General features: G+C 40.6%; 1 protein-coding gene across 5 annotated transcripts in view; it reads left to right on the forward strand.

The window, feature by feature from the left end:
- Wdpcp (WD repeat containing planar cell polarity effector) overlaps positions 1 to 26,972 on the forward strand; it is a 330,858-nt gene that overhangs the window by 96,006 nt on the left and 207,880 nt on the right. For all 5 annotated transcript variants that reach the window (XM_087583532.1, XM_087583534.1, XM_087583535.1 and 2 more), the window contains 2 exon segments: positions 2,642 to 2,712; positions 2,969 to 3,028. In XM_087583532.1, the coding sequence (XP_087439658.1) occupies positions 2,642 to 2,712; positions 2,969 to 3,028 (131 nt within the window).

The raw sequence follows: 26,972 nt of genomic DNA on the forward strand, positions 1-26,972 counted from the left end.
GTGTTAACATATTTTACTAATTTTTCACATTTTATATTGTTATTATTATATGTGTGTATATATGTATGTGCATGACTATGTGTTCTTATGTATTCTGTAGCATGTGTGTGAAAATCAGAGGAGAATTGATTTTCTCCTTCCACCATGTTGGTCCCAAGAATTGAACTCAGGTTGTCAGTCTTTGCAGTGGGCACTTGTACCTTCTGGGCCAACTGGCCAATCCTGTTGTGCTTATTTGTAATAAAGTGAGGTTTGTTATATCAGCATTTTGTTTAGTAGTTGTCAGTACCAAAGGTACAAGTATGTTGTATGTATGACTATATCACGATGTGGGTTTAATGACTTAAAGCTAATGTAATTTAAAGTTTTATTTGGAATATGGCTAGATCTGAAAAGCCCTCCCTCTTTCCTTATTTTAAGTGATTAAACTGACATTTAGTTTTTAGAATACTGCATTAGTATCTGCAACACATATCTTAAAATTTATACATATGTTCTTCACATCAGAATTATGTTTATAGAGCCAAATTAATTTGCTGAAATAAGATACATAGCAATTTCTACTTTTAAATTTAAATGTCTATATATGCTATATATTATTTGTATGTGCACACATGACATGTGCGTTTATATGTACAGTTCTCCTTAGAATTATTAGATATGAGACTATAAAGATTAATTCGTATTTTCAATGAGTTTGCTATGCTATTAGTATTATCTGTGTACCATGTACTCATGTGTATGTGGAGGATGCTGGAGATGGGGCCCAGGGCTGCACACACTAGGCAAGTGCCTTATCGCTGATTTAGACCCCTGCCCCAATTTTGTTAATTTTTAAAATATATTTAGTTTTAGGTTCACTTTGTACCTTTCCTAAATAACGTTTCAATTGAAATTATCTAAAACAAATTAAAGGCATATTGTTAATGAATTCTGGCATAGATTTTAGAATTATCTTATTTTTCATTTTATTGAAAGTGGATTTTTTTCCACATGATGTATCCTGATTACTGCTGCTTCTCTTCTTGCTCCTCCTGGCTGCACCCACCACTCCTCCCATATGGATCCATTCCCCTCTGTCTTTTATTAGAAAGCAAGCAGGCTTCTAAGGGATAATAATAAAAGAAAACACAATAAGGTAATATATAATAAGGTAAAACAAAAGCTAGCACATTGGAATTGGACAAACCAAACCAAACAGAAGCAAAAGAACCCAAGAGAAGTCACAAGAATCAGAGACTCACTTAATCACACACCCAGGAATGCCATAAACACACTAAATTAGAAACCATGAAATATGCTCAGAGGACCCAGTACAGACCTGGGCAGGCCCTGTGCATGCTTGCCACCTTAGTCTCTGCGTTCATGTGACCTTTGACTGTGACGACTTAGAGGGCCTTGTTTTCTTGTTGTCCTGCATCCCCTATGGCTCTTAGACTTCTTCACCTCCTCTTCCGCTGGGTTCCTGGGCCCTGAGGAGGGATTTGATGGAGACACCCCCATTTAAGGCTAAGTGTTTCAGAGTCTCTCACTGTCTGCATAATGTCTGGCTGTGGGTGTCTGTATCTGTTCCTGTCTGCTGGAGGAGGAAGCTTCTTTGATGATGGCTGAACAAGGCACTGATTTCTAAGTTTAGCAGAATGTCATTAGGAGAGCTTTGCTTCTTCCCTTTTGTAAGAACAGAGTATTTAGCTGTCTCCTCATTCCTTGAGGTGTCTGGTCTAAGGTTCTTGGTCATCTAATCCTCGGCAGCAGTGAGTTCCATCTCATGGAGTGGACCAGGTCAGACCACTGGCTGGCCAGTCCCCCAGCGTCGTTTCTCCCTCGTGCACCAGCCTGTCTTTCAGGCAGGACACTCTTGTAGATTAAAGGTTTGTAGCTGAGCTGGTGTTTATGGTTGAGAGAATTATTTCAAAGAGCATCTCTATTTTTTGTTTGTTTGTTATTGATATTTTGAGACAGTGTTAATCTGTGTAGCCCTGGCTGTCCTGGAACTTGTTCTGTAGACCAGGTTGGCCTCAAACTCATAGAGATCCACCTGCCTCTGCCTCCCAAGTGCCAGGATTAAAGGCGTGCACCACTACTGCCTGACATAATACCTATTTCTTAAAGTTGCATTCCCCTTTTAAGAATTGAAGTCTTTAGTGCTTTGGTCATATTTAAGGTAATTTCCTGTCTATTGCTTTATGTTCTGCTTCCTCCCTCACCACATTTAACTTCTCCATCAGAGGTTTCAGGTCGGAGTTGGCCACTTGCATGAGCTGGAATTTCTTTTGGGTTGAACTTGACTGTTTTCACACACAACACAAAAAAAAAAAACACCCAAAAAAACTACTTAAACTATAAAGATGAGGCCATTTGCTGCTGTATAATGCTAGACCCTTGGCCTACGGAAGCGTCTGAAGGGTCTCTGAGTCCTGATGGTTGTCATCACAGAATTATAATCAGGGAGATTAGTTTGTGGTAAAAATCCTGTTTCTGTAACCAAGCCTTTTGAAGACTGTCATTTAGTGATAGAGCTGAAGTCTACTTCCTCTCAATTACAGGGTGTCTTGTTTTAATCCTCCAAGCCACACTGCTGAGCAGAGGTTCCTTATTTAAATCATCTTTAACTAACTGTTGTATATGTTTTATTTGCCAGCACGAGATTATCCTTGGACACTCAAAAATAGACGCCCAGAAAAACTTCGAGATTCACTGAAAGAGTTGGAGGTATCTTTCAAAAGCTTTCGAAAATGGGAACAAACAAATTTGTTTTAAAACATCTTTCGACAGATGTAATTTTTATAAAGGACCAGCTCTTGTGGCGATGATGGCTGTGCTTTTGTCTAGAGAGCACTTCCACACACTTGGGTCTTTGTGTGGCTGGTCGATTGCCGTCTTTCTTTTTCTTGCAAATCAGAAGCACTTTAACTGACAGTGACAGCGTGTGTAGCCAACTGCACTCTCTCTCTCTGTTGTCCTTCAGGAACTGATGCAGAACAGTCAGTGTGTGCTGTGCCAATGGAAGAGCAAACACATCTGTCAGGTAAAGCGCTTTGACAATTGGTGGCACCAGAGGAGAGCTACGTAATAATTGATATTCTTGTGTTATGATCGATAGTGGGAAAAACTTTTCGGGAGTGGACATTTTGTGGTTTGAATTTTAGTCATTCTAAAGTAAACGTTAGACAGACTGATACAGGCCACCAAGCCGCTCATTAGCTGGTGTGCGGTGTTGGCATACCACAGACACAAATGCCAATCTCTGCAGGGCATGCTGCTCACTTGGGGCTATCTGGGTGTGATATTAAATATTCACGGGCACGTTTTTATTAAGTGACCCCCACCACCGCAGGACAAAGCATTTCAGCATGGTATTTTATAAACATTTATGAATAGAACGTTTATGGAAATGGATAAGCAAATAAGACTGAAACCTAATTGAACAGATTTAGCCTTGCATTTTGACCCTCTAAGCTATATGTGTTAATGTGATAGACACTAGTCATATGTGGCTATTTTAAAATAAAATTAAAATCTCAATCCCTCAGTTATAGCTCTCCCCAGTTTAAGTGCCTGGCACTCAAGGATGCATATATAGACCATTTCCACGGCAACAGGTTCTATGGGACAGCCTTGTGCTCAGTGGGCCTAGATTTAGAACATTACCAGGACAGCATAACTAACGTGCAGTGACTGTAGGATAAGGGATGCTTGTCTTCTTAGCTTTGCTAGTATACATAAGATACCATGTGCTCGGGAAAATATGCTGGCTTTTGAAAACAAGGATAATTAAGTCATCTGTATGTGTACAGTGTATCACCACTGCCAATAATTATAATTTATTTTTAGGATCAAACTGTTTCAATTTTTATTTTTTGTGCTTTCCATTACAATGTTTTAAATGTGTGAACATTCTTTTTTTATCTTTATTAAATTGGGTATTTCTTATTTACATTTTTCCATCTTTATTAAATTGGGTATTTCTTATTTACATTTCAACTGTTATTCCCTGTCCCGGTTTCCAGGCCAACATCCCCCTAACCTCTCCCCTTCCCCTTCTATATGGGTGTTCCCCTCCCCACCCTCCCCCCATTACCGCCTTCTCCCCAAGAATCCTGTTCACTGGGGGTCCAGCCTTGGCAGGACCAAGGGCTTCCCCTTCCACTGGTGCTCTTACTAGGATATTCATTGCTACCTATGCGGTCGGAGTCCAGGGTCAGTCCATGTATAGTCTTTAGGTAGTGGCTCAGTCCCTGGAAGCTCTGGTTGCTTGGCATTGTTGTACATATGGGGTCTCGAGCCCCTTCAAGCTCTTCCAGTTCTTTCTCTGATTCCTTCAACGGGGGTCCTATTCTCAGTTCAGTGGTTTGCTGCTGGCATTCGCCTCTGTATTTGCTGTATTCTGGCTGTGTCTCTCAGGAGAGATCTACATCCGGCTCCTGTCGGCCTGCACTTCTTTGCTTCATCCATCTTGTCTAATTGGGTGGCTGTATATGTATGGGCCACATGTGGGGCAGGCTCTGAATGGGCATTCCTTCAGCCTCTGTTCTAAACTTTGCCTCCCTATCCCCTCCTAAGGGTATTCTTGTTCCCCTTTTAAAGAAGGAGTGAAGCATTCGTATTTTGGTCATCCTTCTTGAGTTTCATGTGTTCTGTGCATCTAGGGTAATTCAAGCATTTGGGCTAATATCCACTTATCAATGAGTGCATACCATGTGTGTTTTTCTGTGATTGGGTTACCTCACTCAGAATATTTTCCAGTTCCATCCATTTGCCTATGAATTTCATGAAGTCATTGTTTTTGATAGCTGAGTAATATTCCATTGTGTAGATGTACCACATTTTCTGTATCCATTCCTCTGTTGAAGGGCATCTGGGTTCTTTCCAGCTTCTGGCTATTATAAGTTAGGCTGCTATGAATATAGTGGAGCATGTGTCTTTGTTATATGTTGGGGTATCTTTTGGGTATATGCCCAAGAGAGGTATAGCTGGGTCCTCAGGTAGTTCAATGTCCAATTTTCTGAGGAACCTCCAGACTGATTTCCAGAATGGTTGTACAATGGGTGCAATCCCACCAACAATGGAGGAGTGTTCCTCTTTCTCCACATCCTCATATCTGTTGTTACCTGAATTTTTGATCTTAGCCATTCTGACTGGTGTGAGGTGGAATCTCAGGGTTGTTTTGATTTGCATTTCCCTTATGACTAAAGATGTTGAACATTTCTTTAGGTACTTCTCAGCCATTCAGTATTCCTCAGCTGTGAATTCTTTGTTTAGCTCTGAACCCCATTTTTAATAGGGTTATTTGTCTCCCTGCGGTCTAACTTTGTGAGTTCTTTGTATATTTTGGATATAAGCCCTCTATCAGATGTAGGATTGGTAAAGATCTTTTCCCAATCTGTTGGTTGCCGTTTTGTCCTAACCATAGTGTCCTTTGCCTTACAGAAGCTTTGCAGTTTTATGAGATCCTATTTGTCGATTCTTGATCTTAGAGCATAAGCCATTGGTGTTTGGTTCAGGAAGTTTCCTCCAGTGCCCATGTGTTCGAGATGCTTCCCCACTTTTCTTCTATTAGGTGGAGTGTATCTGGTTTGATGTGGAGTATGTGTGAACATTCTTGTTTAAAGGTTAGGCCCATTGGTCTATCCAGAAACCTCCTAACATCTTATTCATAGTAATTATAAGCATAACTTAATAGTCTTTTATTTTAGTTAATTCTAATTTTTCTCTTAGAACATTTCATTGTTTGTCTGAACTGTCCTCTCTTTAGTAATGGCGGTTAACTGTTACCTTGTCATCTGGCATCAATTCCTACTTTCTAGACTTTTTACAAGACTGAATGAATATTTTCAGAACCATAACACTTGTAAATTTCTCCTTAGAATACTTTTCAAAAGGATGACATTGTTTAAAGTCATAACTAATTTGCATAGGAATGTGTGATGAGACCTTCAAGCTTGAATATCAGATGTGCTCCAGTAAGTTTCAGACTTAGCTCAGTTTAAAGTTGGAGTTCCTAACGCCATTGCTCACTGCAAGAAGAGGCTCAAAATGATTTGACTGGAGGGCAGGCCTCCCACCTACATTAGGATGTGTGCCTCCTGGTCTCCTCCTTCACCATCATGTGGGATGAGTTAGAACATATCAGGTCTTTAAAAACGCAGTATAGCATCCCAGGTAGACAATCGTTTCTACATAGATTTCAGTGCTTTTTAATGACCAAGTTTTTGTGTGTGGTTCCCGTGTTACAGGAAGGATATCTTTTATTATTGAGTACATTCAACTCAGAAAAGTCCTTTTTTTTTTTTTTTAAATTAACTTGAGTATTTCTTATATACATTTCGAGTGTTATTCCCTTTCCCGGTTTCCGGGCAAACATCCCCCTCCCCCCTCCCCTTCCTTATGGGTGCTCCCCTCCCCACCCTCCCCCCATTGCCGCCCTCCCCCCAGCAGTCTAGTTCACTGGGGGTTCAGTCTTAGCAGGACCAAGGGCTTCCCCTTCCACTGGTGCTCTTACTAGGATATTCATTGCTACCTATGCGGTTGGAGCCCAGGGTCAGTCCATGTATAGTCTTTAGGTAGTGGCTTAGTCCCTGGAAGCTCTGGTTGCTTGGCATTGTTGTACATATGGGGTCTCAGGCTCCTTCAAGCTCTTCCAGTTCTTTCTCTGATTCCTTCAACGGGGGTCCTATTCTCAGTTCAGTGGTTTGCTGCTGGCATTCGCCTCTGTGTTTGCTGTATTCTGGCTGTGTCTCTCAGGAGCGATCTACATCCGGCTCCTGTCGGTCTGCACTTCTTTGCTTCATCCATCTTGTCTAATTGGGTGGCTGTATATGTATGGGCCACATGTGGGGCAGGCTCTGAATGGGTGTTCCTTCAGTCTCTGTTTTAATCTTTGCCTCTCTCTTCCCTGCCAAGGGTATTCTTGTTCCCCTTTTAAAGAAGGAGTGAAGCATTCACATTTTGATCATCCATCTTGAGTTTCATTTGTTCTAGGCATCTAGGGTAATTCAAGCATTTGGGCTAATAGCCACTTATCAATGAGTGCATACCATGTATGTCTTTCTGTGATTGGGTTAGCTCACTCAGGATGATATTTTCCAGTTCCAACCATTTGCCCACGAATTTCATAAAGTCATTGTTTTTGATAGCTGAGTAATATTCCATTGTGTAGATGTACCACATTTTCTGTATCCATTCCTCTGTTGAAGGGCATCTGGGTTCTTTCCAGCTTCTGGCTATTATAAATAAGGCTTCGATGAACATAGTGGAGCACGTGTCTTTTTTATATGTTGGGGCATCTTTTGGGTATATGCCCAAGAGAGGTATAGCTGGATCCTCAGGCAGTTCAATGTCCAATTTTCTGAGGAACCTCCAGACTGATTTCCAGAATGGTTGTACCAGTCTGCAACCCCACCAACAATGGAGGAGTGTTCCTCTTTCTCCGCATCCTCGCCAGCATCTGCTGTCACCTGAGTTTTTGATCTTAGCCAATCGCACTGGTGTGAGGTGAAATCTCAGGGTTGTTTTGATTTGAATTTCCCTTATGACTAAAGATGTTGAACATTTCTTTAGGTGTTTCTCAGCCATTCGGCATTCCTCAGCTGTGAATTCTTTGTTTAGCTCTGAACCCCATTTTTTAATAGGGTTATTTGTCTCCCTGCGGTCTAACTTCTTGAGTTCTTTGTATATTTTGGATATAAGGCCACTATCTGTTGTAGGATTGGTAAAGATCTTTACCCAATCTGTTGGTTGCCGTTTTGTCCTAACCACAGTGTCCTTTGCCTTACAGAAGCTTTGCAGTTTTATGAGATCCCATTTGTCGATTCTTGATCTTAGAGCATAAGCCATTGGTGTTTTGTTCAGGAAAAATTTTCCAGTGCCCATGTGTTCCAGATGCTGCCCTAGTTTTTCTTCTGTTAGTTTGAGTGTATCTGGTTTGATGTGGAGATCCTTGATCCACTTTGACTTAAGCTTTGTACAGGGTGATAAGCATGGATCGATCTGCATTCTTCTACATGTTGACCTCCAGTTGAACCAGCACCGTTTGCTGAAAATGCTATCTTTTTTCCGTTTGATGGTTTTGGCTCCTTTGTCAAAAATCAAGTGACCATAGGTGTGTGGGTTCATTTCTGGGTCTTCAATTCTATTCCATTGGTCTATCTGTCTGTCTCTGTACCAATACCATGCAGTTTTTATCTCTATTGCTCTGTAATACTGCTTGAGTTCAGGGATAGTGATTCCCCCTGAAGTCCTTTGATTGTTGAGGATAGTTTTAGCTATCCTGGGTTTTTTGTTATTCCAGATGAATTTGCAAATTGTTCTGTCTAACTCTTTGAAGAATTGGATTGGTATTTTGATGGGGATTGCATTGAATCTGTAGATCGCTTTTGGTAAAATGGCCATTTTTACTATATTAATCCTGCCAATCCATGAGCATGGGAGATCTTTCCATCTTCTGAGGTCTTCTTCAATTTCTTTCTTCAGAGTCTTGAAGTTCTTATTGTACAGATCTTTTACTTGCTTGGTTAAAGTCACACCGAGGTACTTTATATTATTTGGGTCTATTATGAAGGGTGTCGTTTCCCTAATTTCTTTCTCGGCTTGTTTCTCTTTTGTGTAGAGGAAGGCTACTGATTTATTTGAGTTAATTTTATACCCAGCCACTTTGTTGAAGTTGTTTATCAGCTTTAGTAGTTCTCTGGTGGAACTTTTGGGATCACTTAAATATACTATCATATCATCTGCAAATAGTGATATTTTGACTTCTTCTTTTCCCATCTGTATCCCCTCGACCTCCTTTTGTTGTCTGATTGCTCTGGCTAGAACTTCAAGAACTATATTGAATAAGTAGGGAGAGTGTGGGCAGCCTTGTCTAGTCCCTGATTTTAGTGGGATTGCTTCAAGTTTCTCTCCATTTAGTTTAATGTTAGCAACTGGTTTGCTGTATATGGCTTTTACTATGTTTAGGTATGGGCCTTGAATTCCTATTCTTTCCAGGACTTTTATCATGAAGGGGTGTTGAATTTTGTCAAATGCTTTCTCAGCATCTAATGAAATGATCATGTGGTTTTGTTCTTTCAGTTTGTTTATATAATGGATCACGTTGATGGTATTCTGTATATTAAAGCATCCCTGCATGCCTGGGATGAAGCCTACTTGATCATGGTGGATGATTGTTTTGATGTGCTCTTGAATTCGGTTTGCCAGAATTTTATTGAGTATTTTTGCGTCGATATTCATAAGGGAAATTGGTCTGAAGCTCTCTTTCTTTGTTGTGTCTTTGTGTGGTTTAGGTAGAAGAGTAATTGTGGCTTCATAGAAGGAATTCGGGAGTGATCCATCTGTTTCAATTTTGTGGAATAGTGTGGATACTATTGGTATGAGGTCTTCTATGAAGGTCTGATAGAATTCTGCACTAAACCCGTCTGGACCTGGGCTCTTTTTGGTTGGGAGACCTTTAATGACTGCTTCTATTTCCTTAGGAGTTATGGGGTTGTTTAACTCATTTATCTGTTCCTGATTTAACTTCGGTACCTGGTATCTGTCTAGGAAATTGTCCATTTCCTGCAGATTTTCAAGTTTTGTTGAATATAGGCGTTTATAGTAAGATCTGATGATTTTTTGAATTTCCTCTGAATCTGTAGTTATGTCTCCCTTTTCATTTCTGATTTTGATAATTTGGACACACTCTCTGTGTCCTCTCGTTAGTCTGGCTAAGGGTTTATCTATCTTGTTGATTTTCTCAAAGAACCAACTTTTGCTTCTGTTGATTCTTTCTATGGTCCTTTTTGTTTCTACTTGGTTGATTTCAGCTCTGAGTTTGATTATTTCCTGCCTTCTACTCCTCCTGGGTGTATTTGCTTCTTTTTGTTCTAGAGCTTTTAGGTGTGCTGTCAAGCTGCTGACATATGCTCTTTCCTGTTTCTTTCTGCAGGCACTCAGAGCTATGAGTTTTCCTCTTAGCACAGCTTTCATTGTGCATTTTCATTAAATTCTACAAAGTCTTTAATTTCTTTCTTTATTTCTTCCTTGACCAGGTTATCATTGACTAGAGCATTGTTCAATTTCCACGTATATGTGGGCATTCTTCCCTTATTGTTATTGAAGACGAGTTTTAGGCCGTGGTGGTCTGATAGCACGCATGGGATTATTTCTATCTTTTTGTACCTGTTGAGGCCCGTTTTTTGACCAATTATATGGTCAATTTTGGAGAAAATACCATGAGGAGCTGAGAAGAAGGTATATCCTTTTGCTTTTGGATAGAATGGTCTATAAATATCCATTAAGTCCATTTGGCTCATGACTTCTCTTAATCTGTCTACGTCTCTGTTTAATTTCTGTTTCCATGATCTGTCCATTGATGAGAGTTGGGTGTTGAAATCTCCTACTATTATTGTGTGAGGTGCAATGTGTGTTTTGAGCTTTAGTAAGGTTTCTTTGACGTATGTAGGTGCCCTTGTATTTGGGGCATAGATATTTAGGATTGAGAGTTCATCTTGGTGGATTTTTCCTTTGATGAATATGAAGTGTCCTTCCTTATCTTTTTTGATGACTTTTAGTTGAAAATTGATTTTATTTGATATTAGAATGGCTACTCCAGCTTGCTTCTTCTGACCATTTGCTTGGAAAGTTGTTTTCCAGCCTTTTACTCTGAGGTAGTGTCTGTCTTTGTCTCTGAGGTGTGTTTCCTGTAACAGGCAGCAGAATGCAGGGTCCTCATTGCGTATCCAGTTTGTTAATCTATGTCTTCTTATTGGGGAGTTGAGGCCATTGATGTTGAGAGATATTAAGGAATAGTGATTATTGCTTCCTGTTATATTCATATTTGGATGTGAGGTTATGTTTGTGTGCTTTTCTTCTCTTTGTTTTGTTGCCAAGACGATTCGTTTCTTGCTTCTTCTAGGGTATAGCTTGCCTCCTTATGTTGGGCTTTACCATTTATCATCCTTTGTAGTGCTGGATTTGTAGAAAGATATTGTGTAAATTTGGTTTTGTCATGGAATATGTTGGTTTCTCCATCTATGTTAATTGAGAGTTTTGCAGGATACAGTAACCTGGGCTGGCATTTGTGTTCTCTTAGGGTCTGTATGACATCAGTCCAAGATCTTCTGGCCTTTATAGTTTCTGGTGAAAAGTCTGGTGTGATTTTGATAGGTCTGCCTTTATATGTTACTTGACCTTTTTCCCTTACTGCTTTTAATATTCTTTCTTTATTTTGTGCATTTGGTGTTTTGACTATTATGTGACGGGAGGTGTTTCTTTTCTGGTCCAATCTATTTGGAGTTCTGTAGGCTTCTTGTATGCCTATGGGTATCTCTTTTTTTAGGTTAGGGAAGTTTTCTTCTATGATTTTGTTGAAGATATTTACTGGTCCTTTGAGCTGGGAGTCTTCACTCTCTTCTATACCTATTATCCTTAGGTTTGATCTTCTCATTGAGTCCTGGATTTCCTGTATGTTTTGGACCAGTAGCTTTTTCCGCTTTACATTATCTTTGACAGTTGAGTCAATGATTTCTATGGAATCTTCTGCTCCTGAGATTCTCTCTTCCATCTCTTGTATTCTGTTGGTGAAGCTCGTATCTACGGCTCCTTGTCTCTTCTTTTGGTTTTCTATATCCAGGGTTGTTTCCATGTGTTCTTTCTTGATTGCTTCTATTTCCATTTTTAATTCCTTCAACTGTTTGATTGCGGTTTCCTGGAATTCTTTCAGGGATTTTTGTGACTCCTCTCTATGGGCTTCTACTTTTTTATTTATGATTTCCTGGAATTCTTTCAGGGATTTTTATGACTCCTCTCTATGGGCTTCTACTTGTTTATTTATGATTTCCTGGAATTCTTTCAGGGATTTTTGCGATTCGTCTCTGTAGGCTTCTACTTGTTCTCTAAGGGAGTTCTTCACGTCTTTCTTGAAGTCCTCCAGCATCATGATCAAATATGATTTTGAAACTAGATCTTGCTTTTCTGGTGTGTTTGGATATTCCATGTTTGTTTTGATGGGAGAATTGGGCTCCGATGGCGCCATGTAGTCTTGGTTTCTCTTGCTTGGGTTCCTGCGCTTGCCTCTCGCCATCAGATTATCTCTAGTGTTACTTTGTTCTGCTATTTCTGACAGTGCTAGACTGTCCTATAAGCCTGTGTGTCAGGAGTGCTGTAGACCTGTTTTCCTGTTTTGTTTCAGCCAGTTACGGGGACAGAGTGTTCTGCTTTCGGGCGTGTAGTTTTTCCTCTCTACAGGTCTTCAGCTGTTCCTGTGGGCCTGTGTCTTGAGTTCACCAGGCAGGTCACTTGCAGCATAAAAGTTGGTCTTACCTGTGGTCCCGAGGCTCAAGTTTGCTCGAGGGGTGCTTCCCTCGAGCTCTCTGCGGCGGCAGCAACCAGGAAGATCTGCGCCGCCGTTTCTGGGAGCTTCAGTGCACCAGGGTTCCAGATGGCATTTGGTGTTTTCCTCTGGCATCCGAGATGTGTGCAGAGTGCAGTCTCTTCTGGTTTCCCAGGCGTGTCTGCCTCTCTGAAGGTTTAGCTCTCCCTCCCACGGGATTTGGGTGCAGAGAACTGTTTATTCGGTCTGTTCCTTCAGGTTCCGGCATGTCTCAGGCGCAGGGGTCCTGCCGCTCCTGGGCCCTCCCCCACGGGAACCCAGAGGCCTTATACAGTTTCCTCTTGGGCCAGGGATGTGGGCAGGGGTGGGCAATGTTGGTGGTCTCTTCCGCTCTGCAGCCCACCTGACCAGGCGGTGAGGTCTCTCTCCCACGGGGTCTGGGAGCAGAGAGCTGCTGCGGGCCGGGATCCGCGGGTGTGGGACTCCCGGTAAACACAGGAAGTGCCCGGTCCTAGAGGAATTCTGCCTCTGTGTGTCCCGAGTTCACCAGGCAGGTCTCTTGCAGCAGAAAAGTTGGTCTTACCTGTGGTCCCGAGGCTCAAGTTTGCTCGCAGGGTGCTGCCCATGAGCTCTCCAGAAAAGTCCTTTTAAATGATAGAATGTATGTAAACATTGCTTTTCTCATTTATAATAGAAGCGTCCGTGGCTCTGGCTGGTGGACTAGGGAGTCTGCTTTTGGCAGTTCTAGTGGGATTTACCTAATTTTATTTTCTGTTTTATTTTTATTTCTATGATGGGTAAAACTTTTCTAAAACAAACTTTACTCTCAGCACATTCTTGATATATTGTCAGGAGATAGCGTCCTTTGTGCTCACAGGGCTAACTCAGCCCTTACATCCTTAGGGCCTTTGGGAGACTTCCTAACATTACCTGTCAGGCAAGAGTTTCACTGCATCTTTAAAAAATGTGTAAGAGTTCCATTTCTCAAGATCTCTGGTATCATAGCAGGTTAAAAATGATTTGGTGTTCAAGCTAGAATTTCAGTTTAAGGGAAGGGTCTGCTAGCCCTTTCCTTAAATTTTTATGAGGGTGTGTAAAATTATCCTTGGTCATAATGCAGTTTAAGCTCTTTCATCAGTCCCTCTGTGTTCCAAAACATCACTCACTTAAATTCTATTAGCGCCTTCCCTGAACGTTCAGTGCTAACATGGCAGCAGCTAACCATGCAGATCGTATTACTCTTAGAAAACAGGTTTCTGAAGTGTGTGCATGCATGCATGTATGCATGTGTGATGTAGTGTGAGAGACATAGACAGACTTGTGTGCAGGTGCACAGCGTGTGGATGCCAGGAAGACGTTGGATGCCTTCCTCTTCCACCTTCCCCATTTTGAGGCAGTGTCTCTCACTGTGTGGCTCTATTGCCTTTCCCACAGGCCCCAGGGATCTGCCTGCCACTCTTCTGCCTGACCCCCTTTCCTACACACTTGTGTTGAGCTTCCCAGCATACATGGCCATGCTTGGCTTTGAAGTATTAAAAGCTATAGATACAATTTAGAATTTTGATTTTAACAACTAGCAAATATACTCTTGTTTTGTCTTCTTAAACAATCATCAAAATAAATTAGTTATCTCATGTTTGACCTTCTTAAACCACTCAGATAAACTTTTTTAAAGGGAGAAAAATAGTTTGAAGTGACGAGGGCTGTGCTCTGGTCCTCTTGCTTTCACAGCAAGCGGTCCTAAGGAATGAGCCATAGCCCCAGTCCCATTCCTGGACACTCTTAATGCTATAACGTTTGGATTCTCAGTCTTTGAATGTTTTTTAAAGAAGTGATAAAATTGGATTTATGGAATTCAATTTAGTTGAAATCTCTTTTTAAAAAATCTTTAGAAGGTCCACTTGTTTAGAAATCTTTTGAAGAGGCTACTGCAGTCTAAAGGATTAACAGGAATGCAATCTGAACTTGGATCTTCATGTCAAGTAAGGAGGACTTACAGGTTGTCATTACTAAGGCTTAGTTTATAGTATTGATCCAATGACCTATAAATTGTAACATATAAAATAATTTTCTCCACTTACAAATTCAGAACATGGTCCACATCTAGAGTCACTTACTGTGTAAGTTTGCAGAGCATTGTGCACGAGGAGCGTCACTAGTGTATACGTTTGGTGACTTTAACATTGTCCTTGGAACTTTTTTATTCATGCTATCCCATCCTAGCATGAGATTATTAAAATCTGTAAGATACAAGTGAGAACGTTGATTCAGCGACTAGTCAACATGCTCGGTTTTGTTTTCTAAATCAACAGAATATATTCAATAGTTTCCTGTTTTGACTTTCTTAAACCATTTATAGAAACATTTTTAATGAAAAGCTAGTTTCAGTTGAATACTATTAGATAGTTCATCTCCCTGGTGGAATGTTAAATCCATAAGTATTGAGCTATGGTCATGGTCGTATCAATAGGTTACTTTGTAATTAGTTGAAAATATTTTCATTAAGCATAGATATGACCTTTCACACTGATTTTTGGATTAAAGTGATTGACACACACATATACACACATATAATCTATGTATACAAATAAATACATACAATGTGCTGAGTCCCTTGTTGTTGCTAATGTGTATGTGGTTTGAAGGCTGACCACTGTTCATTGGACAACCAGTATGGTGCCTCAACCTTTCTTAAAGGCTAGTTTTCCTTTTTCCAGCAGTCATCCATTGCCTAAGGGGAGGGATCCTGTGAAATTATCCCCCTTCTTTCTGTATTAACATGTCTATTGATACAACATGTCCTTCCAGTCTTGTTTTTATGCAGCCATCTCTAAAAGTGTTTACAAGCAGACTTCCTAGTACTCTGTGCTTTAGAATTTTTTCATCTCCTTTTTTGCAATGTCCCCTGGGTCACAGATGCTGATGCTGTGATGTAGATATATTTATCGGGGCTAGGCTACTGTGATCTGTTGATCCCCTTCTGGGATGGTCTCCATTTATTCAAAGAGAGACTTCTTTGATGGGGGTAGTAACTACATTTATATATGGGCAAACTTACTTTTTTTTTATTGTATGTAAAATTAACTTGATTTCTTCATAAAATAGTGAAATATAATCCACGAGGTTATCAGTATCACCAACAGTGTTTTACGTGCAATCAATCTACTATGTTCATTGCCTGCCACTGTGGCAGAGATGCTAGAGTTTAGACGGAAAGGAAGCAGTCCAGGTAATCCATGACTAATGAGTGCTACACTGTGTACACCAGGAGAAGCTGGAGAAGCCAGAGACTTCAGAATACAGCCTACAGTGTTAACAGTGCTAACAGTTAACAGTTAGAAGTTATAATTTTACCAGACCTAAATAGGAGTATAAAATTTGGGAAGCCTGAAAAGACAAAAATGGGGATAAGTTGGAGTATCTAAATCGTAATGAGGAAGTGGGTCCATTTGGGAAAATGCAGTTTTAAGAATAGAGTAATTGCTTTGAAAGGCAGCTTGGTGCTTCCTTAGAGACTTTGAGTATTACAATGAGATATTGGCACTATGTCCTATAACACTGTAAATGCTTTTATATCAGAGAAGGGTTGGCCTGGCTGGGGGATGTAAGATAACCCGTGAGCCAGGAGGCATGGCATGATCTCAAAGGGTGTGTACAACAGTGCACAGGGATAGAGCTGAGAGCCATCGGGAGATTTCGAATGACAAGTAAAATGTTTAGTTTGCCCCTGTTTTATTTGAAATGAGCAGAGGTCATCTAATCATGCTATCATTTGGAAATGGGGAACTGGAGTGTATGGTTGGATTTGAATTTTTTGGAGCAGAGAGCAGAAGGCCTGAGTTAAAAACCATACAATTGTACTTACATAAGGGCTAGAGGATATCTTGAGAGAAAATCTGAGAACCAACGACCATCTATTTAGTAGATAAGGAAAAAAAAAAAAAACCCCAGCAGCAAAATAGGAAGAAACAGCAGTCAGGATAGTGAGGAACTGTGGAAAGTGTGTTTTTGTAGGGATCAAAGGGGGGAATCAGAGGGTCTGAAGACAGATGACGGGACCATTTCTTGTTTGGTTGTTGCTGGTGTAAAGCTCAGGGTAGTGATTACGTGTCTAGTAGATGTTTGTGTGTGGTCAACAGTGAACTTGTCTTTCACTGTTACTGACTACTGAAAAGACCACATGATTGTTTTCATTGCTTTCTAATTTCATACATGCATAAAGAATGTGTTTTAGGCAAATCAGTTTATCTCCTGTCTCCCTTACAACTTTCCCTTTCAAATTCATGTGCCCTATGTTTTTAAATCCCATTGTGTTCACTTAGTGCTACCAATATGTGCATGAGTGTAGGGCTGTCCACTGCAGCATGGTGTCCCCTTCGGGACCATACACCAGAAGAAAACTGACTCCCCTCTTGGCATTTCATTGCCAAGAGCTCTTCAGCTGGGTTGAGGCTTTGTGACCTCTTTCTGATCCAGGCTGGGGCTTTGTCTGGCTTGATCTTTCACAGATCTTAGGCACTGCATTCATGTGTGCGGAGCCTCTGCAGTGTCCAGAGAATACTGCTCCTGGCAGTCATCTCTTGCCTGCCTCTTCCTCAGCGACCCATGACCCATTAGAAGAAAAGTATGAATAGCTGTCCATTTAGCACTGAGCATTTACAATCACTTAGTCTCTGAACCTAGACTCATGGTAGGTCATAAGAATTCCATATGCATTTGAAAAACAAAACTAATGATTAAAGCATTGGGTGTTACATTTTTATATAATACCTAAAACTCAGGGCTGGCCGCTGATTGAAACTCTTGGCTAAGACTTTGTAACGGGTTCTGATTTCAGCTGGGTGCTGCAGGAAGTCAAGGGAGGCACTCGGCAGAGATGTGCTGTCTTTAGGTATTTCAGATGGTTTAGAGGGTTGGGGATTTAGCTCAGTGGTAGAGCACTTACCTAGCAAGCGCAAGGCCCCAGTCCCCAGCTCAAAAAAAAAAGCCTTTCTGAAAAGATTTCTCCAGAGGTGTTTGAATGCTTCTTTAAAAAGTTCTGTGTGATAGATGCATGATACAGATGTATATGTCTGATTATCGATCTCTTTTAAACCACACTAAGATTGTTTGTTTGTTGTAGCGTTGGTCTTGTTTCCTATTATGATACACAAGAGGATATTGCAACCTAGAACCCTTTTGGGGTCAGTGAGATTTAGCCAGTAGGCAGCCACTTGGAACTGTTATCATTCTCTTGCTTACAAAGTAATACATAAGTAGCATCTTTTAATTAGAGAAAAAAAAAACCCAGACATGTTTAAGTTGGGTTATTTGTAAAACATAGAAAACCAAGTGGACATAAACCATCCAATCCAATGAATTAGTATTGCTAACTATTTGACCTTTGATGTTTTTCCTTCAGTTAAATGTGTATAAATATTTAATTCATTTAATATTATACATAGCACATATAAATATTTAAGCTTATAGTAATAGGTTCTCTATATAACTATACATTCTTTTTTATAACACAAAGTACCTGGACCCCATGATAAACCAGTGAATTAGAGTCATTACCAGGACTGTGTCTGCCTATCTAGTCCCTTTCCATTTAGCTTTCTCAGTCTCTTCCCAGATAAACTTAGATCTTTCCTTTTTTTAATGGAGTCTCACTATGTAGTCCAGGCTGGTCTTAAGTCTGTGTGGTAAGGTGGGAGCCTTGCCTCCACCTCCTCACTGGCTGGACTGCAGGCATGTGCCACTGTTTGTATTATCTTCATTTTACTAACGAGGAAACAGATACACAGTCATTGTACAATTGGTGGATCACCAGCATTTAAATCGGCATTGTAGCTTTAAGCTTGTGCTTTTAGCTGCATAGGCACCATAGTCCTTTTCAGCAGAGCAGACAAATCCACGTAAAGATACCCCCATCACTGTGAGATACGGAACACTCATTGCTCTTCCAATTAAACACAGTCAACTAAAACTGTGTCATTATTCTCACTCTTTCTTTGACTGTCATTAAATGATAGCGAAGTAAGTTTTTAAAGCTGTCCCTTATGAGGGCAAAGAAAAGAGCATGGCTGTGGTATTGAGAGACCCATCAGCTTTGAAAACTAAGTGGCCATATGAGACAAGGCTTTGCTGAAATCAGTGGCTGTACCAGAATATGTCATTAGGAGATAAACAATTTGTGTTCTAGAACTTTAAAAGGTATAGGTTTATAAAGCAAGGAGGATATACAACAGTGTAAAACAGAAAATAAGAGACTGTGCTGAATGCTGTGTAAGGAACAAATGAGATAGATGAATTTTTTTGTATAGAGGAAACCAAACGCTTTCTGGATTTTAAGGCTTTGGGCATAATAAAGAAAAGTAAGGGGGGTGTCTTAGTTACTTATGGATTGCTGGGACAACACACCCTGACCACGACAACTTACAAAAGAAAGCATTCAACGTGGGGGATCATGGTTCCAGAGGGCAGTTGAGTCCTTGACCATCGTGGAGGGGAACACGGCAGCAGTTTTACCAGAGCAGTAGCTGAGAATTTACTCATTGAGACTACAGCCCCAAGGCAGGGAGACAGGAAGCTAAACGAGAATGGCATGGCATTTGAAACCTCAAAGCCCATTCTCAGTGACCAGAACCTCCAACAACATCACACTTCTTCCCAAACAGATCCATTACCTGTGGACACAGAGGTCAAGTATGCAAGCCTATGGGGAGCAGTTTCCCTCAGCCACCACACAGGGCTTGACTAAAAGTGAGAGAATTGAGAAAGGATCCAGAGGCTGAGACTTGCCTTACCTCCCTCCCGTGCCTAACATCTGAGGTTCACTCACACCTTATTTGTTTATAGACCCTTTGTTGTGTGTATGTGCACATGCGTGCACACACGCTTGCGTGTGTGTGTGTGTGCACGCGTGTGCGTGTGCGTGTGTGTGTGTGTGCGTGTGCGTGTGTGTGTGTGTGTGTGTGTGTGTGTGTGTGTGTGTGTAATGGATTGCATTTCCCAAAGCCAAATGTATCAATACTGATATCTGGTAGTTTTCTCTGAAAAGGAGACATATTAAGTAATATTTTTACAGTAAAGCTTAACTGAGTAAGTAGCCATGCAAACCACCCTCTCACCACTTATAAATATAGCCATAGAGAGATCACAACTGAAAAATATTTGTGAATGAGGACTATAAATCTGAGACTAAAACACAGGTAACAGAAAGAATTGGAGGTGTGCAATTAATAGAACTAAATTTACAAAATTAATAGCCATAGAGATTAGTGAAGTGATTCCACTCTTGAAATAATAATATAATTCTGCATAAAAAACAAAAACAAAAAAGGGTAATTAGGGCGTGGGGAGGTGGCTCAGTGGTTAGGAACACTTGCAGCTCTTCCAGAGGTCCTGAGTTTGGTTTCTAGAATCCAAGCCAGGTGGCTCACAACTACCTGTACCTCCAGCTCCAGATGATTCGCTGCCTTCTTCTGGCTTCCATGAGTGCTTGCACACATTTGACAGGTACTCATATAGACACATACAATTACACATCAATAAAAGTACAAATAAAGGTAAATAAAAATAATGAAAGCATAGGGCAGGGAGCACAGGTTGCTGGGGTTGCGTGTCTCACATTTATAAGGCCGTAAGTTTAATCTCCAATAAAACACTCAGTATCAACCACTTAAAAAGGGGGTTGGCATATGCCCAGGAGTGGTATGGCTGGGTTTTTAGGTAGTACTATATCCAATGTTCTGAGGAGCCTCCAGACTGATTTCCAGAGTGGTTGTACCAGTCTGCAGTCCCACCAACAGTGGAGGAGTGTTCCTCTTTCTCCACATCCTCGCCAGCATCTGCTGTCACCTGAGTTTTTTATCTTAGCCATTCTGACTGGTGTGAGGTGGAATCTCAGGGTTGTTTTGATTTGCATTTCCCTTATGACTAAAGACGTTGAACATTTCTTTATGTGCTTTTCGGCTATTCCATATTCCTCAGTTGAGAATTCTTTGTTTAGCTCTGTACCCCATTTTTAAATAGGATTATTTGATTCTCTGGAGTCTAATTTCTTGAGTTCTCTGTGTATATTAGATATTAGCCCTCTATCAGATGTAGGATTGGTAAAGATCTTTTCCCAATCTGTTGGTTGCCTTTTGTCCTAATGACAGTGTCTTTTGCCTTACAGAAGTTTTATGAGGTCCCATTTGTTGATTCTTGATCTTAGAGCATAAGCCATTGGTGTTTTGTTCAGGAAAATTTCCCCTGTGCCCACATGTTCGAGGCTCTTTTCCACTTTCTCTTGCATGAGTTTCAGAGTTTCTGGTTTTTTGTGGGGGTCCTTGATTCACTAGGACTTGAACTTTGTTCAGGGTGATAAGAATGGATCGATTTGCATTCTTCTATATGCTGACTGCCAGTTAAAACAGCACCATTTGTTGAAAATGCTGTCTCTTTTCTACTGGAGTGTGGACATATACCCAAAAGGTGCTCTAACATATAACAAGGACACGTGCTCTACCATGTTCATAGCAGCCTTAATTATAATAGCCAAAGGCTGGAAAGAACCCAGATGTCCCTCGACAAAGGAATGGATACAGAAAATGTGGTACATTTGCACAATGGAGTACTACTAAGCTATTAAAAACAATGACTTCATGAAATTCTTAGGCAAATGGATGGAACTAGAAAATATCATCCTGACTGAGGTAACCCAGACACAAAAGAACACACATTGTGTGCACTCACTGATGAGTGGATATTACCCCAAAAGCTCAGAATACCCAAGATATAATTCACAGACCATATGACATTCAAGAAGAAGGAAGACCAAAGTGTGGATGCTTCAGTCCTTCTTAGAAGGGGAAACAAAATACTCAAGGGAGGAAATATAGGGCAAGAGTGGAGCAGAGACTGAGGGAAAGAAACTGCCCCACCTGGGGATCCATCCCACATGCAGTCTCCTGAGAGGCTCTGCCAGAGCTTTACTGATACAGATGAGGATGCTTGCAGCCAACCATTGGACTGACCATGGGGAAACCAATGGAGGAGTTAGAGAAAGAACCGAATGAACTGAAGGGGTTTGCACCCCCATAAAAAGAACAACAATATCAACCAACCAGATGCTCCTGCTCCCCGCACCCTCCCCACCCCCTCGTTCCCAGGGACTAAACCACCATCCAAAGAGTACATGGAGAGACCCATTGCTCCAGCTGAATATGTAGCAGAGGATGGCATTGTCTGGCATCATTAGGAGGAGAAGTCCTTGGTTTTGTGAAGGTTCATTTCCCTAGTGTAGGGGAATGCCAGGGTGTTAAGGTGGGGAGTGGGTGGGTGGGAGGGGGAATATTCTCATAGAAGCAGGGGTAGGGGGAATGAGAGGAGGGGGAACTGGAAAAGGGTATAACATTTGAAATGTAAATAAATAAACTAATATAAAAAAGCAATGCCACAGGGTTGGGGATTTAGCTCAGTGGTAGAGCGCTTGCCTAGCAAGCGCAAGGCCCTGGGTTCGGTCCCCAGCTCTGAAAAAAAAGAAAAAAAAAGAAAAAGAAAAAAGCAATGCCATAAAAAAAGAGTATAACATAAATAGAGAAATTAATAGATGTATCAAAGGTAAAGTTAAAATATCATTATGCTGTAGGACAGAGTAAAGAAGGTTTTAGTTATGAACTACAGCTGACAGAAGGTATAAAAATTAACCAAAAGGGTCTTCTACCCAACTAACATAATCAAAACTGGAAGATGCACATTTCTAACAGTTTAATGGAAATTTACATTTTTATGCACCGAGAGGGCTGCAAGAGCTGAGACTGAATCACTCCCATCCACCCCACTGTACTCTTCTACTCACACACATGCGAAAGTTAAGGTGTCAGCCACAAGGCAGAGTTCTGTGGCTCTGAGGTATTGGTGCCCGTATGAGTCTGTTCTTTATAGCTTTATTTATTTTTTTATTATTAACTTGAGTATTTCTTTTTTTTTTTTTTTTTCGGAGCTGGGGACCGAACCCAGGGCCTTCCGCTTTTTTTTTTTTTTTAATTAACTTGAGTATTTCTTATATACATTTCTTTTTTTTTTTTTTAATGTATCATATTTTATTTTATTTTTTTTTCCTTTTTTTTTTTTTATTAACTTGAGTATTTCTTATATACATTTCGAGTGTTATTCCCTTTCCCGGTTTCCGGGCAAACATCCCCCTCCCCCCTCCCCTTCCTTATGGGTGTTCCCCTCCCAACCCTCCCACCATTGCCGCCCTCCCCCCATAGACTAGTTCACTGGGGGTTCAGTCTTAGCAGGACCCAGGGCTTCCCCTTCCACTGGTGCTCTTACTAGGATATTCATTGCTACCTATGGGGTCAGAGTCCAGGGTCAGTCCATGTATAGTCTTTAGGTAGTGGCTTAGTCCCTGGAAGCTCTGGTTGCTTGGCATTGTTGTACTTTTGGGGTCTCGAGCCCCTTCAAGCTTTTCCAGTTCTTTCTCTGATTCCTTCAATAGGGGACCTATTCTCAGTTCAGTGGTTTGCTGCTGGCATTCGCCTCTGTATTTGCTGTATTCTGGCTGTGTCTCTCAGGAGCGATCTACATCCGGCTCCTGTCGGTCTGCACTTCTTTGCTTCATCCATCTTGTCTAATTGGGTGGCTGTATATGTATGGGCCACATGTGGGGCAGGCTCTGAATGGGTGTTCCTTCAGTCTCTGTTTTAATCTTTGCCTCTCCCTTCCCTGCCAAGGGTATTCTTTTTCCTCATTTAAAGAAGGAGTGAAGCATTCACATTTTGATCATCCGTCTTGAGTTTCGTTTGTTCTAGGGATCTAGGGTAATTCAAGCATTTGGGCTAATAGCCACTTATCAATGAGTGCATACCATGTGTGTTTTTCTGTGATTGGGTTAGCTCACTCAGGATGATATTTTCCAGTTCCAACCATTTGCCTACGAATTTCATAAACTCGTTGTTTTTGATAGCTGAGTAATATTCCATTGTGTAGATGTACCACATTTTCTGTATCCATTCCTCTGTTGAAGGGCATCTCGGTTCTTTCCATTTTCTGGCTATTATAAATAAGGCTGCGATGAACATAGTGGAGCACGTGTCTCTTTTATATGTTGAGGCATCTTTTGGGTATATGCCCAAGAGAGGTATAGCTGGATCCTCAGGCAGTTCAATGTCCAATTTTCTGAGGAACCTCCAGACTGATTTCCAGAATGGTTTTACCAGTCTGCAACCCCACCAACAATGGAGGAGTGTTCCTCTTTCTCCACATCCTCGCCAGCATCTGCTGTCACCTGAGTTTTTGATCTTAGCCAATCGCACTGGTGTGAGGTGAAATCTCAGGGTTGTTTTGATTTGCATTTCCCTTATGACTAAAGATGTTGAACATTTCTTTAGGTGTTTCTCAGCCATTCGGCATTCCTCAGCTGTGAATTCTTTGTTTAGCTCTGAACCCCATTTTTTAATAGGGTTATTTGTTTCCCTGCGGTCTAACTTCTTGAGTTCTTTGTATATTTTGGATATAAGGCCTCTATCTGTTGTAGGATTGGTAAAGATCTTTTCCCAATCTGTTGGTTGCCATTTTGTCCTAACCACAGTGTCCTTTGCCTTACAGAAGCTTTGCAGTTTTATGAGATCCCATTTGTCGATTCTTGATCTTAGAGCATAAGCCATTGGTGTTTTGTTCAGGAAATTTTTTCCAGTGCCCATGTGTTCCAGATGCTTCCCTAGTTTTTCTTCTATTAGTTTGAGTGTGTCTGGTTTGATGTGGAAGTCCTTGATCCACTTGGACTTAAGCTTTGTACAGGGTGATAAGCATGGATCGATCTGCATTCTTCTACATGTTGACCTCCAGTTGAACCAGCACCATTTGCTGAAAATGCTATCTTTTTTCCATTGGATGGTTTTGGCTCCTTTGTCAAAAATCAAGTGACCATAGGTGTGTGGGTTCATTTCTGGGTCTTCAATTCTATTCCATTGGTCTATCTGTCTGTCTCTGTACCAATACCATGCAGTTTTTATCTCTATTGCTCTGTGATACTGCTTGAGTTCAGGGATAGTGATTCCCCCTGAAGTCCTTTGATTGTTGAGGATAGCTTTAGCTATCCTGGGTTTTTTGTTATTCCAGATGAATTTGCAAATTGTTCTGTCTAACTCTTTGAAGAATTGGATTGGTATTTTGATGGGGATTGCATTGAATCTGTAGATTGCTTTTGGTAAAATGGCCATTTTTACTATATTAATCCTGCCAATCCATGAGCATGGGAGATCTTTCCATCTTCTGAGGTCTTCTTCAATTTCTTTCCTCAGTGTCTTGAAGTTCTTATTGTACAGATCTTTTACTTGCTTGGTTAAAGTCACACCGAGGTACTTTATATTATTTGGGTCTATTATGAAGGGTGTCGTTTCCCTAATTTCTTTCTCGGCTTGTTTCTCTTTTGTATAGAGGAAGGCAACTGATTTATTTGAGTTAATTTTATACCCAGCCACTTTGCTGAAGTTGTTTATCAGCTTTAGTAGTTCTCTGGTGGAACTTTTGGGATCACTTAAATATACTATCATGTCATCTGCAAATAGTGATATTTTGACCTCTTCTTTTCCGATCTGTATCCCTTTGACCTCCTTTTGTTGTCTGATTGCTCTGGCTAGAACTTCAAGAACTATATTGAATAAGTAGGGAGAGAGTGGGCAGCCTTGTCTAGTCCCTGATTTTAGTGGGATTGCTTCAAGTTTCTCTCCATTTAGTTTAATGTTAGCAACTGGTTTGCTGTATATGGCTTTTACTATGTTTAGGTATGGGCCTTGAATTCCTATTCTTTCCAGGACTTTTATCATGAAGGGGTGTTGAATTTTGTCAAATGCTTTCTCAGCATCTAATGAAATGATCATGTGGTTCTGTTCTTTCAGTTTGTTTATATAATGGATCACATTGATGGTTTTCCGTATATTAAACCATCCCTGCATGCCTGGGATGAAGCCTACTTGATCATGGTGGATGATTGTTTTGATGTGCTCTTGAATTCGGTTTGCCAGAATTTTATTGAGTATTTTTGCGTCGATATTCATAAGGGAAATTGGTCTGAAGCTCTCTTTCTTTGTTGTGTCTTTGTGTGGTTTAGGTATAAGAGTAATTGTGGCTTCGTAGAAGGAATTCGGTAGGGCTCCATCTGTTTCAATTTTGTGGAATAGTTTGGATAATATTGGTATGAGGTCTTCTATGAAGGTTTGATAGAATTCTGCACTAAACCCGTCTGGACCTGGGCTCTTTTTGGTTGGGAGACCTTTAATGACTGCTTCTATTTCCTTAGGAGTTATGGGGTTGTTTAACTGGTTTATCTGTTCCTGATTTAACTTCGATACCTGGTATCTGTCTAGGAAATTGTCCATTTCCTGAAGATTTTCAAATTTTGTTGAATATAGGTTTTTATAGTAAGATCTGATGATTTTTTGAATTTCCTCCGAATCTGTAGTTATGTCTCCCTTTTCATTTCTGATTTTGTTAATTTGGACGCACTCTCTGTGTCCTCTCGTTAGTCTGGCTAAGGGTTTATCTATCTTGTTGATTTTCTCAAAGAACCAACTTTTGGTTCTGTTGATTCTTTCTATGGTCCTTTTTGTTTCTACTTGGTTGATTTCAGCTCTGAGTTTGATTATTTCCTGCCTTCTACTCCTCCTGGGTGTATTTGCTTCTTTTTGTTCTAGAGCTTTTAGGTGTGCTGTCAAGCTGCTGACATATGCTCTTTCCTGTTTCTTTCTGCAGGCACTCAGCGCTATGAGTTTTCCTCTTAGCACAGCTTTCATTGTGTCCCATAAGTTTGAGTATGTTGTATCTTCATTTTCATTAAATTCTAAAAAGTTTTTAATTTCTTTCTTTATTTCTTCCTTGACCAGGTTATCATTGAGTAGAGCATTGTTCAATTTCCACGTATATGTGGGCATTCTTCCCTTATTGTTATTGAAGACCAGTTTTAGGCCGTGGTGGTCCGATAGCACGCATGGGATTATTTCTATCTTTCTGTACCTGTTGAGGCCCGTTTTTTGACCAATTATATGGTCAATTTTGGAGAAAGTACCATGAGGAGCTGAGAAGAAGGTATATCCTTTTGCTTTAGGATAGAATGTTCTATAAATATCCGTTAAGTCCATTTGGCTCATGACTTCTCTTAGTCTGTCGACATCACTGTTTAATTTCTGTTTCGATGATCTGTCCATTGATGAGAGTGGTGTGTTGAAATCTCCCACTATTATTGTGTGAGGTGCAATGTGTGTTTTGAGCTTTAGTAAGGTTTCTTTTACGTATGTAGGTGCCCTTGTATTTGGGGCATAGATATTTAGGATTGAGAGTTCATCTTGGTTGATTTTTCCTTTGATGAATATGAAGTGTCCTTCCTTATCTTTTTTGATGACTTTTAATTGAAAATTGATTTTATTTGATATTAGAATGGCTACTCCAGCTTGCTTCTTCTGACCATTTGCTTGGAAAGTTGTTTTCCAGCCTTTCACTCTGAGGTAGTGTCTGTCTTTGTCTCTGAGGTGTGTTTCCTGTAGGCAGCAGAATGCAGGGTCCTCGTTGCGTATCCAGTTTGTTAATCTATGTCTTTTTTTTTGGGGAGTTGAGGCCATTGATATTGAGAGATATTAAGGAATAGTGATTATTGCTTCCCGTTATATTCATATTTGGATGTGAGGTTATGTTTGTG

The sequence above is a fragment of the Rattus norvegicus genome, chromosome 14, assembly GCF_021556685.1.
Source record: "Rattus norvegicus strain SHRSP/BbbUtx chromosome 14, alternate assembly SHRSP_T2T, whole genome shotgun sequence".
Classification (NCBI taxonomy): Eukaryota; Metazoa; Chordata; class Mammalia; order Rodentia; family Muridae; genus Rattus; species Rattus norvegicus.